The sequence below is a fragment of the Primulina tabacum genome, chromosome 5 (genome assembly GCF_025594145.1).
Source record: "Primulina tabacum isolate GXHZ01 chromosome 5, ASM2559414v2, whole genome shotgun sequence".
NCBI classification, from domain to species: domain Eukaryota; kingdom Viridiplantae; phylum Streptophyta; class Magnoliopsida; order Lamiales; family Gesneriaceae; genus Primulina; species Primulina tabacum.
In genome coordinates this window covers 3,326,927-3,350,007 of record NC_134554.1, presented here as the reverse complement: position 1 = coordinate 3,350,007, position 23,081 = coordinate 3,326,927, and the positions used below count along the sequence as shown (strand labels likewise).

Below are 23,081 nucleotides of genomic sequence, written 5' to 3'. Positions count from 1 at the left end.
AAGTTGGATCGGATACAAGGACACAAATTACACAATTTCAGTTTAGTACAAAGTGAAGTTTGCAAAAGCTCGGGGACTTGTAGCAACTGGACTATAACTGGTATGTGCACTTCTTTTTCCAACTCAACATACTCGGTCCTCAAACAGACCATTTTCGATTTCCAATTTCAATTTGGGCAAAAAAGAACTAAAATTACAAACAAAAAAGCAAGTTACCGCACAAAAATTACAAATTAACTGGTTAAAATTGAAAAAAAAAAAAACAAATTACAGGCCAATATGCAATTATTCCGACTCGAATAAACTGGAAGATATGGATAATATGGTAAACTTTAACTTCAAATTTTATAAAACTCGATTCAAATGAAACAGTGACACGAAGTTCAATTATTAATAAACAGTGCAAACGCCTATAACTAAAAGATTTGTTTGTTGATTGATATTTTATATCATGGATACGGTTTCGTGTTGTGTGCTTTGTAGTAGCTTCCATGGCATGGCACTCATCAGCCTGATTGATGGAGGAAGCAATCGATTATTCGTATGATTCTGAAAATAAGTTGACCCTTTAGCAATACACCTTCAAGAATTAATTATTTTAAATTAGTCAACAGCCCATTTTTGCGCGTAAAAAGCTCGAATAAATAAGTGCAACTTCACCGAATTGTCACGCATTCATTAGGCATAATCATCGCATTTAATATCAAACATTTGGATTATCAGTGTCCAATCCTCGGTGTTTTTTGACACCATAATTATGTGGAATTGTTGTGATTTTAAAATAGATAAATCTCGATTATTACACCGTTTCCCTTTTTTTCCCAAAAACCAAACAATTATACAATGATTTTCTTTAATAATCACGCAATTGGAACATATATACCAAGAAGGTTAATCATTTACCAGCATTTTTTCCCTGGATTATCACCCGAATTTATAATCTATGCTAATTTTTATGGAAATTGCATAAAACCCCTTTGATAATTTTTTTAAAAAAGGACGACATACCAAAAAAACACCCGTTTTAATTTAATTAAATTGGTGACAAATAAAAAGCCAGGACATGTATGGAATTCCTAACTGCGTCAGAGTTGACCGCCCTGGATATTTCATATCTATTATTATGAAATATAATAACTTTTTTTTATAGTTAGAATACAATTATATTTTAGTAGACTAGATTTGGATTGGTATGACTGGATAATTATCGGGAAGTGGAATAGTGAGTCTAAATTACTGCCCAAAAAAAAATTTTAAGTTGGACTAATTTAGTTCGTTAATTTGTTTACCCCGATTACTAATTTCAAGAAGAATCTAGTCTAATTTTAACATTATATAAAACACGATATTATATATATATATATATATATATATATATATTTTTAAAAAAATTAATTAATTTTGTTAGCCAAGATCGAGAAGATCAAATCACAAAAATTAATTTCTTGTGATTTCAATCAACTCTTCTTCACAAGATCGATTGTTCTACGTATTTAACACGAATTGATTAATAACAACACACAGAGATTAGAGATTACCTTTGAAGCGTGTTTACGATCTTTCTCTTGCACTGGATCTACGCTCCAAACCTCCAAGCCTTCTCTGGTGTTCTCTCAAACTCTTAACGTAGGATTGTGTGTGGTCACAAGTTACAATATTACATATATATATATAAAATATTTGTGATATCTTGTAACAAAAGGATAACAATATCTTTTAAAATATAAATTTAAATGGACAGAATATATTATATCATATCTAGAAGATTTGATATCTCAATCTTCCATGAAATATAATAGTCCAGATAAATTTATCCCACATATACCATAAATTATAACTCATATAATTTATCCGAGTTTATATTAGAGCCACCAAAGGGACCTGGTCGGATTCAATTAAATCAAGCTCCAATAAATTAATTTGATCCAATCAACTCATGATTAATCAAAATAATTTATTAATCTTATTCTACTCCACTAAAAGAATAAGATTGCACTCTCAAAGTAATTGATATTACTGAAGCACAAAATCAATAATTATATCCTCTGATTTATCGACCCAACATATCACCCCTGTCGATCAATTAGAACATCTAAAACAGGGTATCCAGACCATATAACCCACATTAGATATTCATAGCTTCTCAACGCTCATCTTCTCTTTGACAGTCCCATGTGATCACATCACATAATTAATTCAACAAGAATGTTGAACTACTGAGCTCAGATTTTACTGTCTTCTAGAAGAACTTGTGAGTTTATGATCATACCTATTGACTAGGTGACAGATTTCATATTACGAATATATGTTCTTTGTTATTTCACTTTGATTCCCAAAACATCGAGATATTGACCAATAGTTTGGTCTCACTCATTGATGCATCAAAGAACTTCAAGTTAGTAATCAAAGTTCATTATCCGCTCAGGATTAAGGTGTTATGTACGACAGTCAAGTGATTTTGAATTAGCATGGTCAAATCAAATTCAAATCTCACGTGGTCAGTTCCAATACAACAAAATGTATCCTTAATTTTATTACCAAACCAAAGATAGGCTTCAATAAAATTGAGACGATCTTATCAAAATAATTTGTCCTTATTTATTTACCGATCGTGGACAATAATACTTTGGATTGAATTACAAATTGAATCTTTCTGTGTTTAATGACTTAAACACTCAATTTATAATTATACAACAATCCAATGGACATATGCATTGCTCAAAAATAAATTTATTTAAACAAATAAATGAACATTATTTTAATTTCAAAATGTCATCAACATATAACAAAAGTACTCAATGAGCATCATACTATCGAACATTTTCCTCCCACTTGCCCTAGAGTAAATGAGTCATGTCTAGTACACCCATATTTTGAATATGTTCCTCAAAAGCTCTAGCAGGTAAGCTTTTGGTGAAAGGATCAGCAAGATTTTCAGCAGATGTTATCTTGCACACTGTCACGTCTCCTCGTTTAACAATATCCCTCACTAGGTGATATTTTCGTTCAATGTGTTTTCCACGCTGATGGTTTCTTGGTTCTTTTGCATTTTCCACTGCACCACTGTTATCACAATATAAAGTAATTGCATTTGATGCAGCAGGAACAACCTCAAGGCTTAGCAAAAACTTTTTCAGCCAAACGGCTTCTTTTGCTGCTTCACAAGCCGCTACATACTCCGCTTCCATGGTGGAATCAGCAATACATGATTGCTTGATACTCCTCCAAACAACGGCACCACCACCCAATGTGAACACAGATCCGGATGTAGATTTACGAGAATCTCTATCAGCTTGAAAATCAGAATCAGTATAACCCACATGTGTCAACTCTGAAGCCGAGTAAACCAACATATACCCTCTAGTTCTGCGAATATACTTGAGAATATGCTTTACAACAATCCAGTGCTCTGGTCCTGGGTTTGACTGATATCTACTAACAATCCCAACAGCATAACAAATATCTGGTCGAGTGCATAGCATAGCATACATAAGACTTCCTACAGCCGAAGCATAGGGAACTCTTTTCATGTATTACACTTCACTTGGATTCTTGGGATTGTGGTCCTTTGACAAGTGAATTCCATGTCTAAAAGGTGTTTGACCTTTCTTGGAATTTTGCATTGCATACCTCACCAATATTTTATCAATATATGAAGATTGAGATAAAGCAATCCGTTTGTTCTTCATATCCCGAAGGATTTGGATACCTAGAACATAACTTGCTTCTCCCAAGTCTTTCATGTCAAACTGTTGAGACAACCAATTTTTAGCAGATGTCATCACCCCTACATTATTCCCAATAAGTAGGATGTCATCCACATATAGCACAAGAAAAATCACCTTGTCATCCAAAATTTTCTTATAGACACAAGGCTCATCAAGATTTTGATCGAAACCATAATCTTTCACAGATTGATCAAAAACGATGTTCCAAGACCTTGACGCCTGCTTAAGTCCATAAATAGAATTTTTCAGTTTGCATACTTTATGCTCTTGACCGTTGTGAATAAAACCGTCTGGTTGTACCATATAAATGGTTTCGTCAAGATTTCCATTAAGAAATGCTGTCTTGACATCCATTTGCCACACCTCATAATCAAAATGAGCTGCAATGGATAAGAGGATCCGAATAGACTTTATCATAGCCACAGGTGAAAAGGTTTCATCGTAATCGATTCATTCTCGTTGGCTGAAACCTTTGGCTACCAATCTAGCCTTAAAGGTCTCTATTTTTCCATCTATTCCTCTCTTTCTCTTGTAGACCCACTTACACCCTATAGGTCTCACACCTTCAGGAATGTCTACAAGAACCCAGACGGAGTTAGTGTACATGGATCTCATTTCTGATTCCATGGCACTCTTCCATTGGTCAGCGTCAACATCCTCCATAGATTCTTTGTACGTGATGGGATCCTCCTCTTGTTCAATGAAAACTGCATCAAATGATTCTCCATGGAGCAAGTATCTAGAAGGTGGTCGAATGCCCTCCCACTACGTCTAAGTTGTGGAGGTTCTTGGTTGATTGGAATTGATTGTCGTTGTCTTAAGTTCTCTTCTTGATCATTTCCTTCATTTTCCATTTGGATATGATGGGGTGACCGATCATTAGAACCAATGTTTTCTACCACTTCATTTGTTTTGAAACCAGTGGTTAATGGTGGTAGAAATGTGAATTCAAACTGAGTAGGTTCAGTGCGGATCTCTGGAGTAGATGATTCAGTAATCTCTTCCAAAAGAACCTTACTCTTTGATTCACTCTCTTCTATGTGCTTGTCCTCTAAGAAGGTTGCATTTGTATTCACAAATACCTTCTTGTCTTGAGGACTATAGAAGTAATATTCTCTTGTTCCCTTAGGATATCCAACAAACATGCATAATTCTGATCTAGGTTCCATTTTATCCATCTTTCTCTTTAGCACATAAGCATGACATCCCCATATCCGAATATGTCTTAGATTAGGCACGCACCCATTCCACAATTCAAGAGGTGTTTTAGAGACAGATTTAGAAGGAACCATGTTCAATAAGTATATTGCAGTTTGGATAGCATATCCCCAAAAGGATGTACTGAGCTTAGAGAAACTTAGCATAGACCTGACCATGTCCAACAAAGTCCTATTTCTCCTTTCAGAGACACCATTCTGCTGAGGTGTAGCTGGTGCGCTCAATTGGGATATTATCCCATTATCTGATAGGTATGTTCCAAAGTCATTGGATAGATACTCGCCACCTCTGTCTGATCGAAGTGTTTTTATGCTCTTACCTAATTGTTTTTCCACTTCATTTCTGAATTCCTTGAACTTTTCAAAAGATTCAGATTTGTGGGACATTAGGTAAACATAACCGTATCTAGAGTAATCATCAGTGAAGGTGATGAAATATTCAAATCCTCCTCTAGCTTGTACACTAATTGGTCCACATACATCAGTGTGCACTAATTTCAAAACTTCATTGGCTCTATGTCCTTTAGATTTAAAAGACCTCTTAGTCATCTTACCTTCCAAACAGGATTCACATACAGGCAAGGATTCCACCTTTAAATTACTTAAAGGACGATCCTTGACCAACCGTTGAATTCTATTAAGGTTGATATGACCAAGTCTCAAGTGCCACAAATAAGTTTCATTAGTGGGAGACAATTTAATTCGTTTGTTGGATTCAATGTGATGCAAAGAGCTGTCATCTTGTTTTAAGACATACAAATCTTTATTCAAATGTCCCTTGCAAATAAGGGCTTTATTCAAGGTAATATCAACCACCATTTGTGAAAAATGGACATAATATCCTTGTCTAAACAATAAAGCAACAGAAATCAAATTTCTAGTAATCTCCGGAACATAATAACAATGTCTTAAAACCAAATGTTTATTATTCGAAAAATAAAGATAAACAATTCCAACAGCTTTTGCAGACACAACAGCCCATGTGCCAACTCTTAGAGTATATTCCCCTTCATTGAGGTTTCTGGTTACTTGGAACCCCTGCAAAGTATTGCATATATGATTAGTGGCTCCAGAATCTACAATCCAAGTATCAGTAGAATCAACCACTAAACAAAACTCAATAAAAGATAACTCACCACTACCCTGCTTCTTGGAAGCTAGATATCCTTGGCAGTTTCTCATCCAATGACCCTTCTCTCCACAATGGAAACATTTTCCCTTAGGCTTGCCATCTACTTTGACTTTCTTCTCATTTTGTTGTGGACCCTTCTTGTTGTGCTTCTTCCTTTTATTCTCATTTTTACCTTTCGGCTTGGAATAAGATGGCCCAGCAGAAGCAACAACAAATGCATCACCAGTTTTAGTCTTAAGAACACTTTCAGCATTTTGGAGTTCCTTCATCAGCTCAGTCAGGGACATGTTTAGCTTATTCATGTTATAGCTAACTTTAAACTGTGAGAACATCTCAGGGAGAGTCTCAAGTGCCATGTCAACCTGAGTCTCTGATTTGATTTCAACCCCTAACACCTCCACCACGTTAAACTGAGCGATCAATGCAAGCATATGACTCACGGGCGTCCCAGGTTTCATGCGCATGTTCATAATGGTTCTAATGGCTGCTTGTCGTGCCTGACGTCCTTGATGCTCAAACATTTCTTGGAGGCTTTCCATGATTTTTGTAGCAGTGTCCATATTCTGATGTTTCTGTTGCAGCACATTTGAGATGGATCCCAAAATGTAGCAACGGGCCATCTCATCAGAACTGATCCACTTATCATAAGCCTGCTTTTGAGCTACTGTGGACTCCGCCGTAGGCACCGATGGACAGGGTTCATTGAGCACAAACTTGTGTTTCTCCGCAGTTAAGACAATCAATAAATTACGTTTCCAATCAATGTAATTTTCTCCAACTAGTTGGTTGTTGGTTAATATCATGGACAATGAATTTCCAGTCATTTTTCTGAAATTAAAATAAATTTAAATGAGCAATGCAATAAAATAACGTGTCATGCATGAAATGCATTTGTAGATCCCAAAAACTACTACAACACATCAATTTACCTAAAACTCCAAAAGACATAATTTTTTCTTTAGGAAAAAACATGTTATTTATAGCTAGGCTGAGACCCTGCCACTAAATTCAATATATCTAGCAACTCATGCAATATTAATTTAGTATTGCTTGATTTTGGCCATCAAAAGATATTGTAAAAATATTCTATAGGAAATTCTCACAATATCATTGACTTAAGTGTATACCCTTAAATTAATTATTTATCAAGTACCAAATTAATTATGTCACCTATAGGGTGGTCACAATTAATTTTACTATAAAATAATTATAATGAGTCCAATCAAGTAACCGAAACAATGTAGCCCTCCTATAGGGAGACCAATAAATTGGCACGAGGCATACATAATTCTTACAAATGGACTAATAAGGGAGACCGTGGGTTTATTTAAAATATACCCTCTCACACTTAATATTTAAATTTAATTTTGGGTTTTATCCGATTAATAAAATCATGACCATTTTAACTCTTAAAATAGTTCAATTATTAATCAAAATATTTATTCTCTAAAAATAGAATAAATAAAATTTTATGCATGACAATAAAGTACCTAAAGCGGTGTTTATGCAATCTACATGGCATGATACATGAATGACAAATATAAACAATAATTAAACAAGAACAAATTTATGGCCCAACCTAGACACAAAAATTAAAGATCTAATTGGACCCAACTTGGCCCAATCCTTCAAAAAAAATTTCCAGCCCAAGTAACTAATCCAGCAAATCGGATCTGACCCGAAAGCCCATGACCCGAACTCGCGACCCAGAACCCGCGACCCGTCTTCTGCGACTCGTCTTCCGCAACCCTACAAAAAATGCCGCCGCCGCGCCGCCGCTGGAGTCGCCGGAAACGTGCGATCGTGAAAATCTCCACCGCGCCAGTCACCGGGAAACCATCGAGACACCATATCCATTTCGAAATCGAAATTAGATGCCCTATTTTCCAGATCCAGCGCACAAAAATTGGTGATTTTTGCATCTCCTCCGCGCCACTCCACCGTGAAGAACAACGCGTGGGAAAGACCGTAAACCACCTTCGCATACACTCCTCATCCTCGCGGCCGCGTGCTTTCGTCGTGTGTGATCCAGATTTGCTTTTCATGGTGATTTCCGAAATTGCCGAGCAAGTCCCTTGCGATTTGAAGAAGATGCACTCTGGTCCCTGGAGTCCTTTGGACGAAATTACACTCTGGCCCTCGAGTTCTTTGAATAGAAGCAGAAAAGCCCAAATCCGAAAAATACAATAAAAATTGCACGAAAATAACAAGGGGAAACATGGAGTCGTAATCCACCCCCTTGGTTACAGACTCGAAAATACGAAATACAGTTTCACCAGAAAAACTAAGGCCATAAACTGTTCAAAAATTAAATAAATCAATCCATTCAAACCACAATCACATAGATCTAACACCGCTTTAAACTAAAACATGCATAAATAATTAATTAATTCGAAATACGCAAAACAATATCAAAACCCGTGGCTCTGATACCATATGATAGCCAAGATCGAGAAGATCAGATCACAAAAATTAATTTCTTGTGATTTCAATCAACTCTTATTCACAGGATCGATTGTTCTACGTATTTAACACGAATTGATTAATTACAACACACAGAGATTAGAGATTACCTTTGAAGCGTGTTTACGATATTTCTCTTGCACTGGATCTACGCTCCAAACCTCCAAGCCTTCTATGGTGTTCTCTCAAACTATTAACGTAGGATTGTGTGTGGTCACAAGTTACAATATCATATATATATATATATATAAAATATTTGTGATATCTTGTAACAAAAAGATAACAATATCTTTTAAAATATAAATTTAAATGGACAGAATATATTATACCATATCTAGAAGATTTGATATCTCAATCTTCCATGAAATATAATAGTTCAGATAAATTTATCCCACATATACCATAAATTATAACTCATATAATTTATCCGAGTTTATATTAGAGCCACCAAAGGGACCTGGTCGGATTCAATTAAATCAAGCTCCAATAAATTAATTTGATCCAATCAACTCATGATTAATCAAAATAATTTATTAATCTTATTCTACTCCACTAAAAGAATAAGATTGCACTCTCAAATTAATTGATATTATTGAAGCACAAAATCAATAATTATATCTTCTGATTTATCGACCCAACAAATTTATGCATTTAATATGAGTTTTTTTTTTGTGTGCAATAATATTTGATAGTAAAAATCATAATAATTATCCATGTTGAATAGTTTAGGTACGATATTCATACTTGCATGCTCACCTTTAAGAGGTTGTGGACTGTGGTGAGAGAAAAGTTGCTGCAAAGAATACTTTATTATAAATAAAAGCTCCATTATTTGACTCAATAAAGCTGCATTTCGGTTACTACCCACTATAGACATACGCACATGCTGTATCTTTATCCTCGTATGTGTCCTATATTCTACTTTGAGTTGGTTGATTTGATTTTATATTTACTTATATAAGGTTAATTATTCAAAATAATTAATTAAATTTTAAATTTAAGAAGTTTGACATATATAGAATCATAATTGCACCTTTCGTTACCAATCATCGCTGGTTTTTTTATTCGATTCGATTTTCCTGTCTCCATCTCTTTCTTGCGATCTCTATATTTCTCTGTCTGCTAAATTCTTGGTTTTTGATATTGAAATAAAGATTTTTGCATCTGGGATTGTGTTGAAGTGTTTGGGAAAGTGATTTTGGTGCTAAAGGCCCCATTTTTATCCTCCGATCTCTACTAAACTCATTTTCGGGTGTTTAGAATAGTGGGTCAAACGATGACTGTGGAGGAAACTAAGAGTGGAAATAAAAATCATGATAAATTTCCAGTGGGGCTGCGCGTTCTTGCTGTGGATGATGACCCGATATGCTTGAAGTTGTTGGATACTCTGCTAAGGAAATGCCACTATCATGGTGTGTTTTGCTTCTGTTTTTTGGGGTTTTCATTACTTTTATTCAATATTTGTTTTGGATTGATATCGAATTTTGTTGTCATCTTTTAGCTTATTTGATCAATATGTAGTCTTGTGTTTTCATTATTACAAGCAAGTCGAGCAAGGTTACAGGTTTTGTTGATCCGACTGAGATTGGCTGAGTATAATGTAACATAAAATTTGCTCTCAGTATCTCCTATGTTCCTGTTTCTTTGGGTGTAATATAATTGTGCTGGATTTGGATTCATATTCTCCTATTATCAAATGTTTGTCCCATCATGTGGATTCATACGCCTTGTTTTGATGGGAGGGATGCTCTGTATATTTTGGTCAACGGCTAACTTCTCTCTTCAAATGAAAATGATTCGCTGTTTCGCAGTTATTACAACGAGTCAGGCAAGAACAGCGTTGAAGATGTTAAGAGAAAACAAAGATAGATTTGACCTTGTGATCAGTGATGTGCATATGCCAGATATGGATGGTTTTAAGCTTCTAGAACTTGTCGGTCTCGAAATGGATCTACCGGTTATCAGTAAGCTCACATTCTTTTCTATGAACAATTTCCAAGACTTTTAGTCCTTTCATGAGATTGTGTATGAAAAATTATTATGGTGTTGTTGTAGGCAAACTTAAGAAAAAAGAATCATGGTTTGGTGGGATTTTATTGGATAGCTTCTATAGTTCAGTGAAATCTTGCCAAATTTTTTTGAGTTCGTCGGATTCGGATCGAATATCTTTTTACAGTATTGTCATTTTCTTTAAAACATGCAAGGCCGACAATGTAATGAATTCCAATTCCTATATTAGTAATGGCCACCTTGAAATTTTCTTTTGATTCCTTGATCTTGTTCCAGTGTTGTCAGCCAATGGTGACCCCAAACTGGTCATGAAAGGAGTTACACATGGCGCTTGTGATTATTTGGTGAAGCCAGTTCGAATCGAGGAGCTGAAAAACATATGGCAACACGTACTTAGAAGAAAGAAGCTCGATAAATCCCCTGGTCATGCCAAATATCACCATGAAAATGATGAAGGTAATGGATCTACTTCAAGGAATGATGCAGATCAGAATGGGAAAATTAATAAAAAGAGGAAAGATGAGGACGATGAGAATGATGATGGGCATGAATCTGAAGATCCTGCAACACAGAAGAAGCCTCGAGTAATCTGGTCTATCGAGCTTCACAGGAAGTTCGTCTCTGCTGTCAATCACTTGGGGATTGAAAGTGAGTTCTGAATACTCAATATTTTCAAGTGTAAGCATGTTTTGTAGGTAGTTACGGTAAATTTTGACGTGGATAAGTTTTGTTCTGTGTTGTTGTTTCTTGATACAGAGGCTTTTCCAAAAAGGATTCTTGACCTGATGGGTGTCGAAGGGCTAACTCGGGAAAATGTGGCGAGCCATCTTCAGGTGATAACCTTTCTTTGCCAACTTTAATCGCATTGATGAAATTATTTTTAGAGTAGTATCACTTGCAATGTGCAATACCTGAAGCAAATCGTTGGCTTTACCTCACGGTGGTAACTTGTTTCACTTATGCAGAAATACAGGTTGTACCTTAAAAGGATTAGTTCTGTCGCAACTCAGCAAGCGAATATGGCGGCCACATTCGGGGTGAATGGTTCCCATTTCATGCGAATGGATTCCTTCGAGGGACTTGAAAATTTTGGAACATTTTCTGGACAAGGACGACTGGCATATGTCTCCTCGTCCCCTTATACAACCTCTGGTAGCTTACTCGGTACACTGAATATTCCTGCAAACTTATGCCTTACTCCATCTGCTATTGGAAAAACGAGCCTTGCTGTCTCATCTTCAAGTCAAAACACGAGTTTATTTCAAGGAGCTCGGTCATCTTTGGAACAAGATCAGTTGCAACAGAATGTAATGAAATTCAATAGTATGAATGATTCAAGAATCTTTATGGCTGGCAATACATTTACAGGCAGTCAAGAACTTATTGGTAGCTCAAGAAATTATTTAAATAGCAGCCCAAATAATCCCACAGCGGTACACGAAAATGGATCGTCTCTCAACATGGTTTCTTCCAACTCGGAATCCTTCAACTCCACTTTCACTACAGAGAACAGGCCTCAATTACTTCAGAAGAATCCTTCGAATGGTCCTTATTTACACAACATGAAGATTAATCTTCCTTCAACCACTATGAAAAATTCAAGAAACTATATGCAATGGCAAGAAAGTTCGATCGGAAATGTTCAGAATATGAATCAAGAATACAACCAAATGTGGGGAGACCAAAGTCCAAATCGTAGTATCGGTCCAAGCACTACTTTTGCTTCCGTGAATGTTCCCGAAAATGGTTTTGTGGGTTCCTTTAGCCAAAATTCGGACCACAATAATCGATCCTGCAATGAGAAGATGGATATGGTGTTGAATGACAGATTGATTGGAGGAGGCGATTCTTCGTTGCTCCAACGAAAGCTGGAAAGTGGCTTTGTTTCTCAGAGTTGTGATTCTTTGGATGATTTAGTGAGTTCCATGATCAAACTGGTAGGAAATTACCAGAAGCAAGTCGAGCATCATCTGATTAATTTCCAGTCTCTACATTGATACTAGTATCTCATGTTTTATGGTTATGGATGCAGGAACATGAAGGAACAATGGCAACTCCCGCATTCGGCTTCGATGATTACTGTTTTGGACAAGGACTATGAGGCAGGCTCCATTTGCAAATGATCCCTCTCAATTCAATCTCCTCTGCGTTACATCTGCTTCCATATATCATTTCCATTAAATATCTTAGTACATTAGTGTGTCGAGACACAAATATAATGACAACAAAATCTTTTTGAAAAGACAAAGTCAAGGGCAAGAAGATTTAGATCATCGAATCAGTCTTCTTTCATCCAATGTTGAAGCTTTATTATAATATCTTCGAGTCTATGTGGTATCCCTTACTGAATTCTTTTTGTTCCTGTTTTTTCAAGTCTTGAAATTCATAGATATGACGTAATATAAATCTAATGTTAAGAATAAACAATTATTTAATTTGAATAGAAAATATAACACAGTGCATTTGAAGCTAAGAATATCGCAGTAAATTGACCCTTGGGGTTATGTCTCCATCCACTCCCGGTTTCTTGGTCCTTGCTCAATTCTAATCACTTTGGGACTTACCTTTCCTATACGTACGTAGTCAACAAGACTTTAGTTCCTTCTGTCTTCTCCTAGCCTAGGATCTGCCCCCGGCGTGTTGGAAATTTTCACTTAATTTGGGATCATTATTTCTAATTTTAAAAAAAAAACATTTTCGTGTTATTTCGCATAAGTCCATATTATATTATATATTTTTAAAAAGTAAAAGATATTTAGGTAACTTGATAAAATCTTGACAAAAACTCATATAAAATCGCCTTATAAATCATTTTTAAGAGACATATTTTTTTTAATCTAATCCTATTTATTGAAAAAAATGTTAAATAGGGAGACTCGCAAGAAACCTCTTCTAAAATCTTAAATAGATTATCAAAGGAGGAAGAATAAAGAAATAGCATAAATGATAAATAATTAGTAATAAAATAATAATTTTGATTTTTAAAGTTGTTAATTGGTGAGCGGTATGATAGTAATATTAGTAATTTGAAAAACGTTGTAAAATTCAACGAGGACGCCGTGCGGTCCGGTCTAGCATTGAATCAGCATCATCGTTATCATTATTTATGAAGGAAATGGTCGTGAGGCGGCCATGGCTGAGGCTGCTTCCCTCTTCCAGCTGCTGCCATTTCTCCTTGTATTTAATCTTCTTCTTCTGCAATCCCATGCGCAACAGGCCTATGTTAACAACAAGCAGCTCGCCTGTGAAAACGACACCGTCACTTTGGCTACGTCTGCAACGGCGTCGCCACCCCGTCTACAACAACCCCGCCACCATCGCCTATCTCTTGGCAGCCGACGCCTCTAAGATTGCCGCTGCTAATAAAATCTCCGATGTCGGTTACATTCCTGATGATACTCTCCTTATCATACCCGTCAATTGTTCTTGCTCTGGCGGGAATTATTACCAGCATAATGCTTCTTACGTACTCAAAGAGACCGGGGAAAGTTACTTCACAGTCGCAAACTACACATATCAGGCACTCTCCACTTGTCAATCTATGATGGCTCAGAACCGTTTACACGAGCGGCAGCTATCCGTCACGACAGGGTTAAGGTTCCCCTCCGATGCGCGTGCCCCACTCCGAAACAAATAGCGGGCGGTTTCCGGTACCTTCTAACCTACCTCATACGTCAGGGAAATGATATCCCTACCATTGCCGAAACCTTTTTCGGCGCCGGGGCCGACGGCCCGAGCTCATTGAAGCAAACGAGCTCTCTGATAGTCAATTCATCTTTTACTTCACTCCAATTCTTGTGCCACTCAAAACTGGCTCTCAGGCAAATCAACCATTTCCACATTATTCGACTTTCTGGTTTCTGTCTCTACGAAGGTGTCACCTACTTTGTGTACGAGTACGCCATTCATGGCTCCCTATGCAACTGGCTACAAAGAAAAGAGAACCCCATTGATGAAAAGTATAAGTCCTCAGGTGATAAAGATTACTCAAAGCTTGATTGGAAACAGAGGGTTCGGATTGCATGTGACGTTGCAGATGCATTGAACTACTTCCACAACTTCACGAATCCTCCATATATTCACAAGAACTTGAACAGTAGCAACATTCTTTTAGATGACAACATGAGGGCTAAAGTCACAAATTTCGGGTTGGCCAAGAAGCTGGATGACACCGATCAATCCATAATCACAAGGCATGTGGTGGGAACCTACGGCTATATGGCTCCGGAGTATTTAGAAAACGGATTGGTCACTCCAAAACTAGACGTGTTTGCTATAGGGATCCTGATTTTAGAGCTCCTGTCTGGAAGGGAACCCATTACTAATGCTATTAATGAAAAAGGGGATCAAATTTTGATATCTGATAGCATAAGAGAGGTTCTAGGTGGCGAGAAGGTTAGGTACAAGTTGCGAGGATTTATTGATCCTCGTCTTGGAGAAGAGTACCCTCTGGATTTGGCCTACTCCATGGCTCAGCTTGCAAAGAACTGTGTGGCTCATGATCTCAATGATCGTCCAAGGGTTGCTAAAATAATAATGATTTTGTCCAAGATTTTCTCATTGTCCTTGGATTGGGATCCTTCTCATGAGCTTCAAAATTCGGTATCCCTAAGCCTCGGCTAGCTCTGGCGATTAGAATTGGAAGTTGGCATCAAGTAATGTTTCACTCGGAATTTTTAGTCCTGCAGATTGTAAGAGGATAAAACAGTAAGCTAGAGTGATCGAGTTATGCTTTAGTAGTAAACCTAGTACTTCTCGGTAGATTTACGATCACCACTGCAAGTAGATTGGATGTGGATTGATGAGGAGAAATAAGGAGGATGAAAGAGAGGAGATGTTAGTATTTTGTTTCATCCATGATATAGAAAATAGCAGTGTGTTGAATAAACTAAAGGGTAAGCCAATCGGTTTACTAATTGGGGCGAAGCATAACAATTTGTTTTTATTTTTTAAAATTATATCTTCTATGTATTTGTTGAATGTTCCTAAAAAATTACATTTAAATATACGGAGCATTCCAAGTTTGGCAAAAACTTGTGTGAGACGATCTCACTGGTCGTATTTTGTGAGACAGATCTTTAATTTGGATCATCCGTGAAAAAGTATTACTTTCTATGCTAAGAGTGTTACTTTTTATTATGAATATCGGTAGATTTGACCCGTCTCACTGATAAAGATTCGTGAGACCATCTCACAAGAGACCTACTCTCCGAGTTTTATCTTATTTCGAGAATCCATCCAACTTTTAAATTGGTTCCGCCATGTGCATGCCAAACTCTTCCTTAAATTGGTACAAACAAAACAAAATCACTTTGTAGGCTAACTATATTAAAAACAGGCAAGTAGGTGGACAACAAAAACATGAGAATATTATTAACAATCACTTCTAATAAATTATAAAATCACCTTTACGTTAAAGCCAAACTTATGCTCTACATCATATCAATGGCACGTATGAGGGATTTGTGATGTGAGTAAAAATGGGACCTTGTTCAACAATGAAGATATGATATGAAAGTCCTCGAATGAGATTCATGTCAAGTTACTCTCACATCCCTAGCTAAGAGTTCAAAATCATGATTGCTAGCAATCTGACATACGAAATTGGCATTCCAAAGCGTCAACAAAATACTTAAAGAATGAAACCGCAAATAGCTCCCCCACCTAAGAAATATGTTCACATATAGTTGATAAATGAATGAATACATTGGTAAATGATGAGCTCACCATCCTTTTAACTCGCTTGAATATGGGACTTCACGAGTTAAGTCGAAACAGGAGTTTCAACTATATGCATAATTACCAAAAAAATGGCTGCATGTCGTACATCTCAACATTGCTAATCGAATCCACTCCGGTCGAGCATGTCGACAAAGGTCATCCTTCTAGGGAACCTCGGTGGCAATCTTAAAAACATTGCATCTTCAATTTGAATCGGTAGATGCGTTGCCACAATAACAATTCCACCCTTCTTTCTGTGCTCGGCAATTATATACTCGAGTAACTTGACTCCATCATCATCCAATGCCACTGAAGGCTCATCCAGCAACCAAATGGGTCTATCAATGGCCAATAATCTGGCAAGTTGCAACCTTTTTCGCTGACCCATTGAGAGCATTCGTGCTTTCTCATTTGCTAATCTTCCTAGCCCCATTAATTCTACGGCCGGCAGAGCCTTCCCTTGCTTGCCTTCAAGAACTTCGAACCACTGAACATTGTCAAGAACAGTAAACTTGTTTTTGATGGCATCTTTTAGGGAAAGCCAGTTTAGCTGAAGCTTGTACTGATGGTACACACCAGATTCCATAATGTCATGCCCATTCCAAAGTATTTCGCCAGCTGATGGTCTGGAGAAGCCAGCCATCATGCGCAAGAAAGTGGTTTTGCCTGAGCCATTTGCACCAGTTAGAACAAGGGCTCCTCCATCGCGGATGGTGATGTTCACATGGCGAAGGATTTGCTGTCCGTTTCTCATGCAAGAGACATTGCTAAGGAGCAGCCGAGGAAGTGGTGGTCTATGCAAAGTCATGGAGAGATCAAATATCGTTTATTTGGTTCAAAATCTGGAGTTCCAAGTATTCAGGAGAAGATATAGCTGACAATTCAACTTCATAAACTCCAGACTACCTAAAGCTGGAAACAATCAGGTGCATCCAGAACAAGTAGTTTCCTGTTGATACGTTAAAGAGATAAATATGTAAACTTCATGGAACCTAGACCATGTTATTACTGGAGAGAATTAAACATGAATGCAGCACAATAAAAATATCTATTAGACCACCAACAAACTTGGTTAGACAAGGACCGTGTCTCAAATATAAATTCAGTTATCAGTGTCAACGGAGTATCACTATTCGTGGAACATGAGTAATATAAAACGCTGTATACAATTGGAGAGCGGACTTTTAAAAACAGCCACGATACACCACTTACACTTGGACCTTGCAAACCTCAACCTCCCTGAAACTTGGCCAGGATTTTTATCCCCCCTTTGACCACTTCTTGCATTATCAAGCCCCTCATCTTTCTCTGTCTCTACTCCAATCCGCTATCCACTTCACTCTCCTATCCCCCCCACTTTCGTTTCTCGTCTCAGGGAAGACCACTTATCTTCCTCAACTCAGAAACAACTAACCAACCTTGTGGCTGTATCTGATTCAGGCTGGAGTTCGACACCTGAGCCACGTGGCAAGACAAACCCAGCGAGCATAAACTTGTCTTTGTTTATATGCTTTCATCTGGAATATTTGAATAAATGAAATTCGTTCTCCAAGGTCGTGCTTGGATTGATGAATTTGAAATCATATGCGAAATTCAAGTGAATTTCAAATTCACAATATATCAAGTTAAACAATTTTAATATTAATTGTTGAGTGTATTCGAAATGCGGTGTTCAAATCCAACCCCCAAATCAAATCTCATCCTACGAATAAAAAATTCCAAATGCAACTTAATAATACTGGCTGAAATATCGGGAGTTTCAGAATGCATTCTCAGTTGCTTGCCGACTGATTTATCTTAAAACTCTATTTATTCTACAAATTTTCTATTGTTAATTACCGCGTCTGATAATTGTACAGATCAATCATCATTAGGTCTAAAATTTTCCAAGTCAAGCCTCAACACACAAAACCCAGCGACCTCATACCATCGGAGGAAATTCCTGCATTTCCAAATAATTTAGTAGAAAAAGACAGGTTAAATAACCAGTCTTTCAAAATGAGGAACAGCTGCATATAGATCCAAAGGTGTCGTGGAAACAGAGAGAGCTAAGAGATCACTCCGATGAAAAGGATCGAACTCAAGAAAACAGCCCAAAAAGAAATTCACACAGTACACGCACACAACGATCTCGGAGAGCCGCATGCTCATAAAACATATGTAACAATTTACATGTGAACATTTAGCTTGAATTAAATTGAACTAAAAATAGGAAAATCTTAACATTTACCTCAAACAAATTGTGGAACTCTGATTCTGAAAGTGAGAGTTGGAAGATTAGAAAGGCATAAAACGGGTGAGAGCGGAGGGGGAAGAGGGAAGGGTTTAGACTTCAGAAGAGAATTCGCAAGTTAAAAAATAGTAATAATAATATTAAATAATATTTATATTGATATTAAATTTTTTGAAAATATTATTAATAGTAATAATAATAAATTCAGGTTCGGGAAGGGTCATTAATATGAGAGTGGATATGGAATTTGGGGACGATGACAGATATAGATATAACAAAATCGCCATCGTCTCATCTCGTTGTCATCCTTGCTTTAAAATAATTGCTTGGGTCATAAGTATAATATTAGATGCATCTAAAATATCTTATAATTATGTAAATGAATATTTTTTTTCCAATAATGAAATTAATATTTGAATTTTGTAATGTCAAACAATTTATGACAACAATATAATGTTTTGAGATATTTGTTAATAGTTAAATAAAATAAAAGTAAATGCTCAAAACATAACTTTCTTCCACTTTTTTACCATTTATAAATTAATTAGTTTTTTAAAAAAAATGCGAACACTGCCATATGAAAAACGAGAGATTTTAATAAATTTGACACCAACATTCTACTTTATTTTTTAGAAATATATTATTTTTAAAATACATTATTAAGATATTATTTTAGTTAATAAGAATAATGTTGATCCTCTTACCTTACGTAAACCAGAAGGATAATTTCGGAATTTCATGAACCGACAATGGTGTGACGTGGCACGTAATGCGTAGGATTCGAAGGATTCGAAGTAGCCAACACCCATGATTCTCTGTATTCCACATTCTCAAAGAATATATATAATCGATTTTTGCTTTTCGAAAAACGATGGAATCAAATCTTTAATCTTTACTCCCGTAAGAAAATTCGCAAAAAATTTCATATTCTTATTTCATCGTTCGGGTATCTGTTTCTTGAAAGAGGGGTGCGGAATACATTGACCAACAGATAAATTAAGGGGAAAAAAGACGAAGAAGCTGAAGGAGGAGAGAGGCGACCAGAAATTTCGATTATGGTGAAGATCACGGCTTTGATGGTATTGAAATGCAGCCCGGAGGGTTTAGATCCAGTTATACTGGCGAACGCGTCGGATCTAAGCAGTTTCGGTTTTTTCCAACGCCCCAGCGTTAGGGAATTTATCGTCTTTGTCGGCCGGACTGTTGCTAAGCGCACCTCACCTGGCCAACGCCAGTCCGTGCAGCATGAAGGTTTTTTAATCCTTTGAAGATTTCTTGAATTTAAGAGATGGAAACCATTTTCCCTTTTTTCTTTGAATTATTTTTTTTAAAAAAAATTTAAAACCTTGATTTATTATGGGTTTTCGATGCTTTTATTGGCGATTGAGTAAGTTTTTTCTTGTATGGATTGAAATTCTGGTTGGCTCGTGTGTTTTGATGGAAAATTCATGTTTGGGCCCAAATGGGAAGGGATAATGAGTAATGATCATATTGTTTTCTCTCTCCAATATATGCTGATATGTGGTAGTTAGAGGGCTGGAAATTTGCTAGAAGCTGACATGTGTTTTTTATTCAAATGAACAATAGAATACAAGGTTCATTCCTACAATAGAAATGGCTTGCTTGCATTGGGGTTTATGGATGACCATTATCCTGTCCGAAGTGCATTTTCGTTGCTCAACCAGGTATTGGCTCCCCGTTGGCGTCGACTATGTATAGTGGTTATTTTAAAATTTCATGAAGGCAGTGTTTTTTTTTTGTCGAATTCGGTTTACAGATGATGTCATGTTGTCAGGTCTTGGATGAGTACTTAAAGAACTTTGGCGAGTCTTGGAAAACTGTGCAGTCTGATAATGCTCAACCATGGCCCTATCTAAATGAGGCGATCACCAAATTTCAGGTGTTTCAGTCTCTGTACCTTTGTGAGTTTCAAATTGGTGGCCTTATCGAATTAAAATCACCATCACTAATTTTCCTGGCAACCATCCTCTTGAATACTTTTGAAAATTTGGCGTATTCTGTGGTTTTAATCAATGAGTTGTAGATACGTATTTATGAATGTGTATTCTTGCATTCTGTACACCCCTTTAGACTCTTGACTTTTTTTTCTGTTTAACTTCTCAGGACCCTGCTGAGGCTGACAAGCTGTTGAGAATTCAACGGGAGTTGGATGAAACCAAAATTATTCTTGTGAGTGTTTTCTGCATCTTCACTCCCTTCATCACTTGTAAATCTATACCCTAGCTACCATCATCCTGATTATTCTAGATCAAATTGCCTTGGCATATATACGAATTCGTCACTATAGTTGATTAGTTGCATCTCTTCATCTACTTAGATTGCCATTATAACTTTGTGATTATTTTCAGCATTCGGCAACACTTTTGAATGAAATTTGTTATTGTTTTATCATTCCATACCTTGGAAATGAGGGATGTCTAACTTGGATTAGTTTGTTTTTTATAACTACCCTAGTAACTCCATCAAGAAATTCAGTAATAAAGATTGTCTTTTTATCCTGGTGTATTTATGTTAACCTGGGAGTTGAACAAATTCTTATCTTGACATGTAAAGCTTACTGTTTGAAAATCTGATTAGGGAAGGATGAAAAGATTTTCGAGGCATTCTCCATTCAGATATATGGTTCAACATTTACCTAGAAAAAAACTGAAGATAGGCGCATTATTACTTAAATGTTGGAAACCTGTGGTAAAATGATAATAGTATGCACTTTTAAAGTTCCTTTCAACTTGATTGGAGAAGAGCACACGTTGTTAGGAATGGATATGATCGTATTATGTATTGTTGGTACTGAAAAAATTTTGTTTGATGATCGTGTGGAATACACATTAACGTTCATTCCTTCCATTATACTTATGTTCTCTTCAAATAGATCCCTCTAGCAAACCAGGACCGCTGGTTATTTTCCTTATTGGGTTTTATCATAATTGCACATTGTCTTCCAAATCTGAGCCACCTTCTTGTTCAATGTGTATCCGACCTGTTTTCTGGTGTAAAATTATGCAGCAGGAACTCTTAACCTGTGGCCTTGGTGCTTAAGTGGAAATTGCTCATTTGTGTCCATTGGCTTCATCCATGCAAATTCATTATTATTTCTTCTAAACTTGTTTGTGCTTATTATAAAATGGATTACAATTTAATTCAGTGATTTCTGGTTAGTAACTTAAGTTCGCGTAGATTTGTTTAATGCAACTGTTGATACAAAAATGCATATGCAAATGATGGGTTCACTGTTATTTCGTATGTCTCTTCTTCTTTTTTTTTCTTTTGACCTCATTACCTGTGCCATCTTTTGTGTTTGGTCTATTCCAGCACAAGACAATTGACAGTGTCTTAGAACGAGGTGAGAAGCTTGATAGTCTGGTTGAGAAGAGTTCAGATCTTAGTGCGGCTTCTCAGGTTTGTATACTTGTTTATTTCTCACTAGTTCTTTGCAGACTTGGGTTACTTAAATTAACATGTAAAGTGTGGATTGTTGTTTTTTATGATGATTAGAGAAAGTGGTAAAGAAAAATGCAGAGTATAAGGAAAATATTAAACAATAGAACACGTATTTATGTGGAAAACACCAAATCCTGGAAAACGATGTGCATAAGAGAAATTTTAACTTACCAATTGAAGGTTACAAAAAGTATCTATTGACATATTTCTATGGCTTTGCAAAATCCTAGAAATGGAAATGGTAAGCATAAACATGCCATAAATGGGCATTACAGAACTTGTCCATAAATTGTTATGGTTTTTTTCCTCGACTTTCTATTTACCTGTAATTGTACCATGTTTTCATATAGACAATCCTATGGTTGTTAATATACGCATTGTCGAGACATTTTAGTCGTGGTTAGTATTTTTTGGGGTGTTTAAAGTGGCCAAAACTTTTGCAGCGAGCTATGAATACTGAAATGAAATTAATAGTATTGTGATGGCGTAGGTTCCATATCATATTTTATTTCCTTAATTTTTCAGCCATAAGTTCAATTCATGTTTTTGGTTTATGATCAACTGCAATCAGTGCATAACAGAAATGCATTTGGTTGAGTCCTTGACCTGCAATCTTTCAATTTTAACACTGGATATGCCATTCTACCTTTCCTTTTCTATTGCAATTGTTTCAACCTAGGGTCCGTCGTTTGTTCTTTTCTAATGCCGGATTCTTGTCGGTTTTTTGGGGGTGATAATACAGATGTTTTATAAGCAAGCGAAGAAAACCAATCAATGTTGTACAATCTTATAAATGCATGGGAAAGGAACGGGATGACCAGCTCATATATGGGTTTCAGTTGCTCCATTGTTGAATGTGATGTACGATGTAATTGTTTATAATATGAAGTTTATATATTGTTGTGAGGATGAATTCTTTGGTTTTCAACCTTTTTTACATTTGAGAAAGAATCGAGAATTATATGGTGAATCTGGTTCCCATCACATTATACCTCCTATATATGCATGCTTTGATTTCCCTATAATGGATGCTGTTATTTGGATATCATGTATTGTTTAATTTGGTCGTCGTTGCGTACCGGTTCTAGTTCCAATTCATGCATGGATTAAATAAC

General features: G+C 36.4%; 3 protein-coding genes and 1 pseudogene across 5 annotated transcripts; 3 read left to right on the top strand and 1 right to left on the bottom strand.

The window, feature by feature from the left end:
* Positions 1 to 9,548: 9,548 nt before the first annotated feature.
* Positions 9,549 to 12,923, top strand: LOC142545556 (two-component response regulator ORR22-like). 2 transcript variants are annotated; one of them, XM_075652806.1, is made up of 6 exons: positions 9,549 to 9,952; positions 10,352 to 10,504; positions 10,827 to 11,198; positions 11,307 to 11,383; positions 11,516 to 12,466; positions 12,583 to 12,923. In XM_075652806.1, the coding sequence occupies exons 1-6, from the start codon at positions 9,817 to 9,819 to the stop codon at positions 12,649 to 12,651; spliced, it is 1,758 nt and encodes a 585-aa protein (XP_075508921.1). In that variant the 5' UTR covers positions 9,549 to 9,816; the 3' UTR covers positions 12,652 to 12,923. The 2 variants fall into 2 exon arrangements, with proteins under 2 accessions (XP_075508921.1, XP_075508920.1); XM_075652805.1 differs by having other exon boundaries at positions 9,553 to 9,952; positions 11,516 to 12,487.
* Positions 12,924 to 13,604: 681 nt separating this feature from the next.
* On the top strand, positions 13,605 to 15,556 carry LOC142544578 (protein LYK5-like; annotated as a pseudogene).
* Positions 15,557 to 15,902: 346 nt separating this feature from the next.
* Positions 15,903 to 18,627, bottom strand: LOC142545555 (ABC transporter I family member 1). Of its 2 annotated transcripts, none has more exons than XM_075652803.1 (2): positions 18,502 to 18,627; positions 15,903 to 17,220 (listed from the first exon to the last, which is right to left on the bottom strand). In XM_075652803.1, exon 2 carries the CDS (start codon positions 17,077 to 17,079, stop codon positions 16,390 to 16,392), a length of 690 nt encoding a protein of 229 aa, XP_075508918.1. In that variant the 5' UTR covers positions 17,080 to 17,220; positions 18,502 to 18,627; the 3' UTR covers positions 15,903 to 16,389. The 2 variants fall into 2 exon arrangements, with proteins under 2 accessions (XP_075508918.1, XP_075508919.1); XM_075652804.1 differs by having other exon boundaries at positions 15,903 to 17,177; positions 18,502 to 18,621.
* A 679-nt stretch (positions 18,628 to 19,306) lies between these two features.
* Positions 19,307 to 23,009, top strand: LOC142545554 (VAMP-like protein YKT61). Its single transcript, XM_075652801.1, has 6 exons — positions 19,307 to 19,755; positions 20,092 to 20,189; positions 20,300 to 20,404; positions 20,629 to 20,694; positions 21,838 to 21,924; positions 22,709 to 23,009. The coding sequence occupies exons 1-6, from the start codon at positions 19,560 to 19,562 to the stop codon at positions 22,757 to 22,759; spliced, it is 603 nt and encodes a 200-aa protein (XP_075508916.1). The 5' UTR covers positions 19,307 to 19,559; the 3' UTR covers positions 22,760 to 23,009.
* Positions 23,010 to 23,081: the final 72 nt, after the last annotated feature.

Coding starts and splice junctions, on each gene's coding strand:
- LOC142545556 (XM_075652805.1), top strand. CDS start 9,817: ATGACTGTGGAGGAAACTAAGAGTGGAAATAAAAATCATGATAAATTT. Junction 9,953..10,351: donor AAGGAAATGCCACTATCATG/GTGTGTTTTGCT, acceptor GCTGTTTCGCAG/TTATTACAACGAGTCAGGCA. Junction 11,199..11,306: donor CAATCACTTGGGGATTGAAA/GTGAGTTCTGAA, acceptor TTCTTGATACAG/AGGCTTTTCCAAAAAGGATT.
- LOC142545555 (XM_075652803.1), bottom strand. CDS start 17,079: ATGACTTTGCATAGACCACCACTTCCTCGGCTGCTCCTTAGCAATGTC.
- LOC142545554 (XM_075652801.1), top strand. CDS start 19,560: ATGGTGAAGATCACGGCTTTGATGGTATTGAAATGCAGCCCGGAGGGT. Junction 19,756..20,091: donor CCAGTCCGTGCAGCATGAAG/GTTTTTTAATCC, acceptor AATGAACAATAG/AATACAAGGTTCATTCCTAC. Junction 20,190..20,299: donor CATTTTCGTTGCTCAACCAG/GTATTGGCTCCC, acceptor TCATGTTGTCAG/GTCTTGGATGAGTACTTAAA.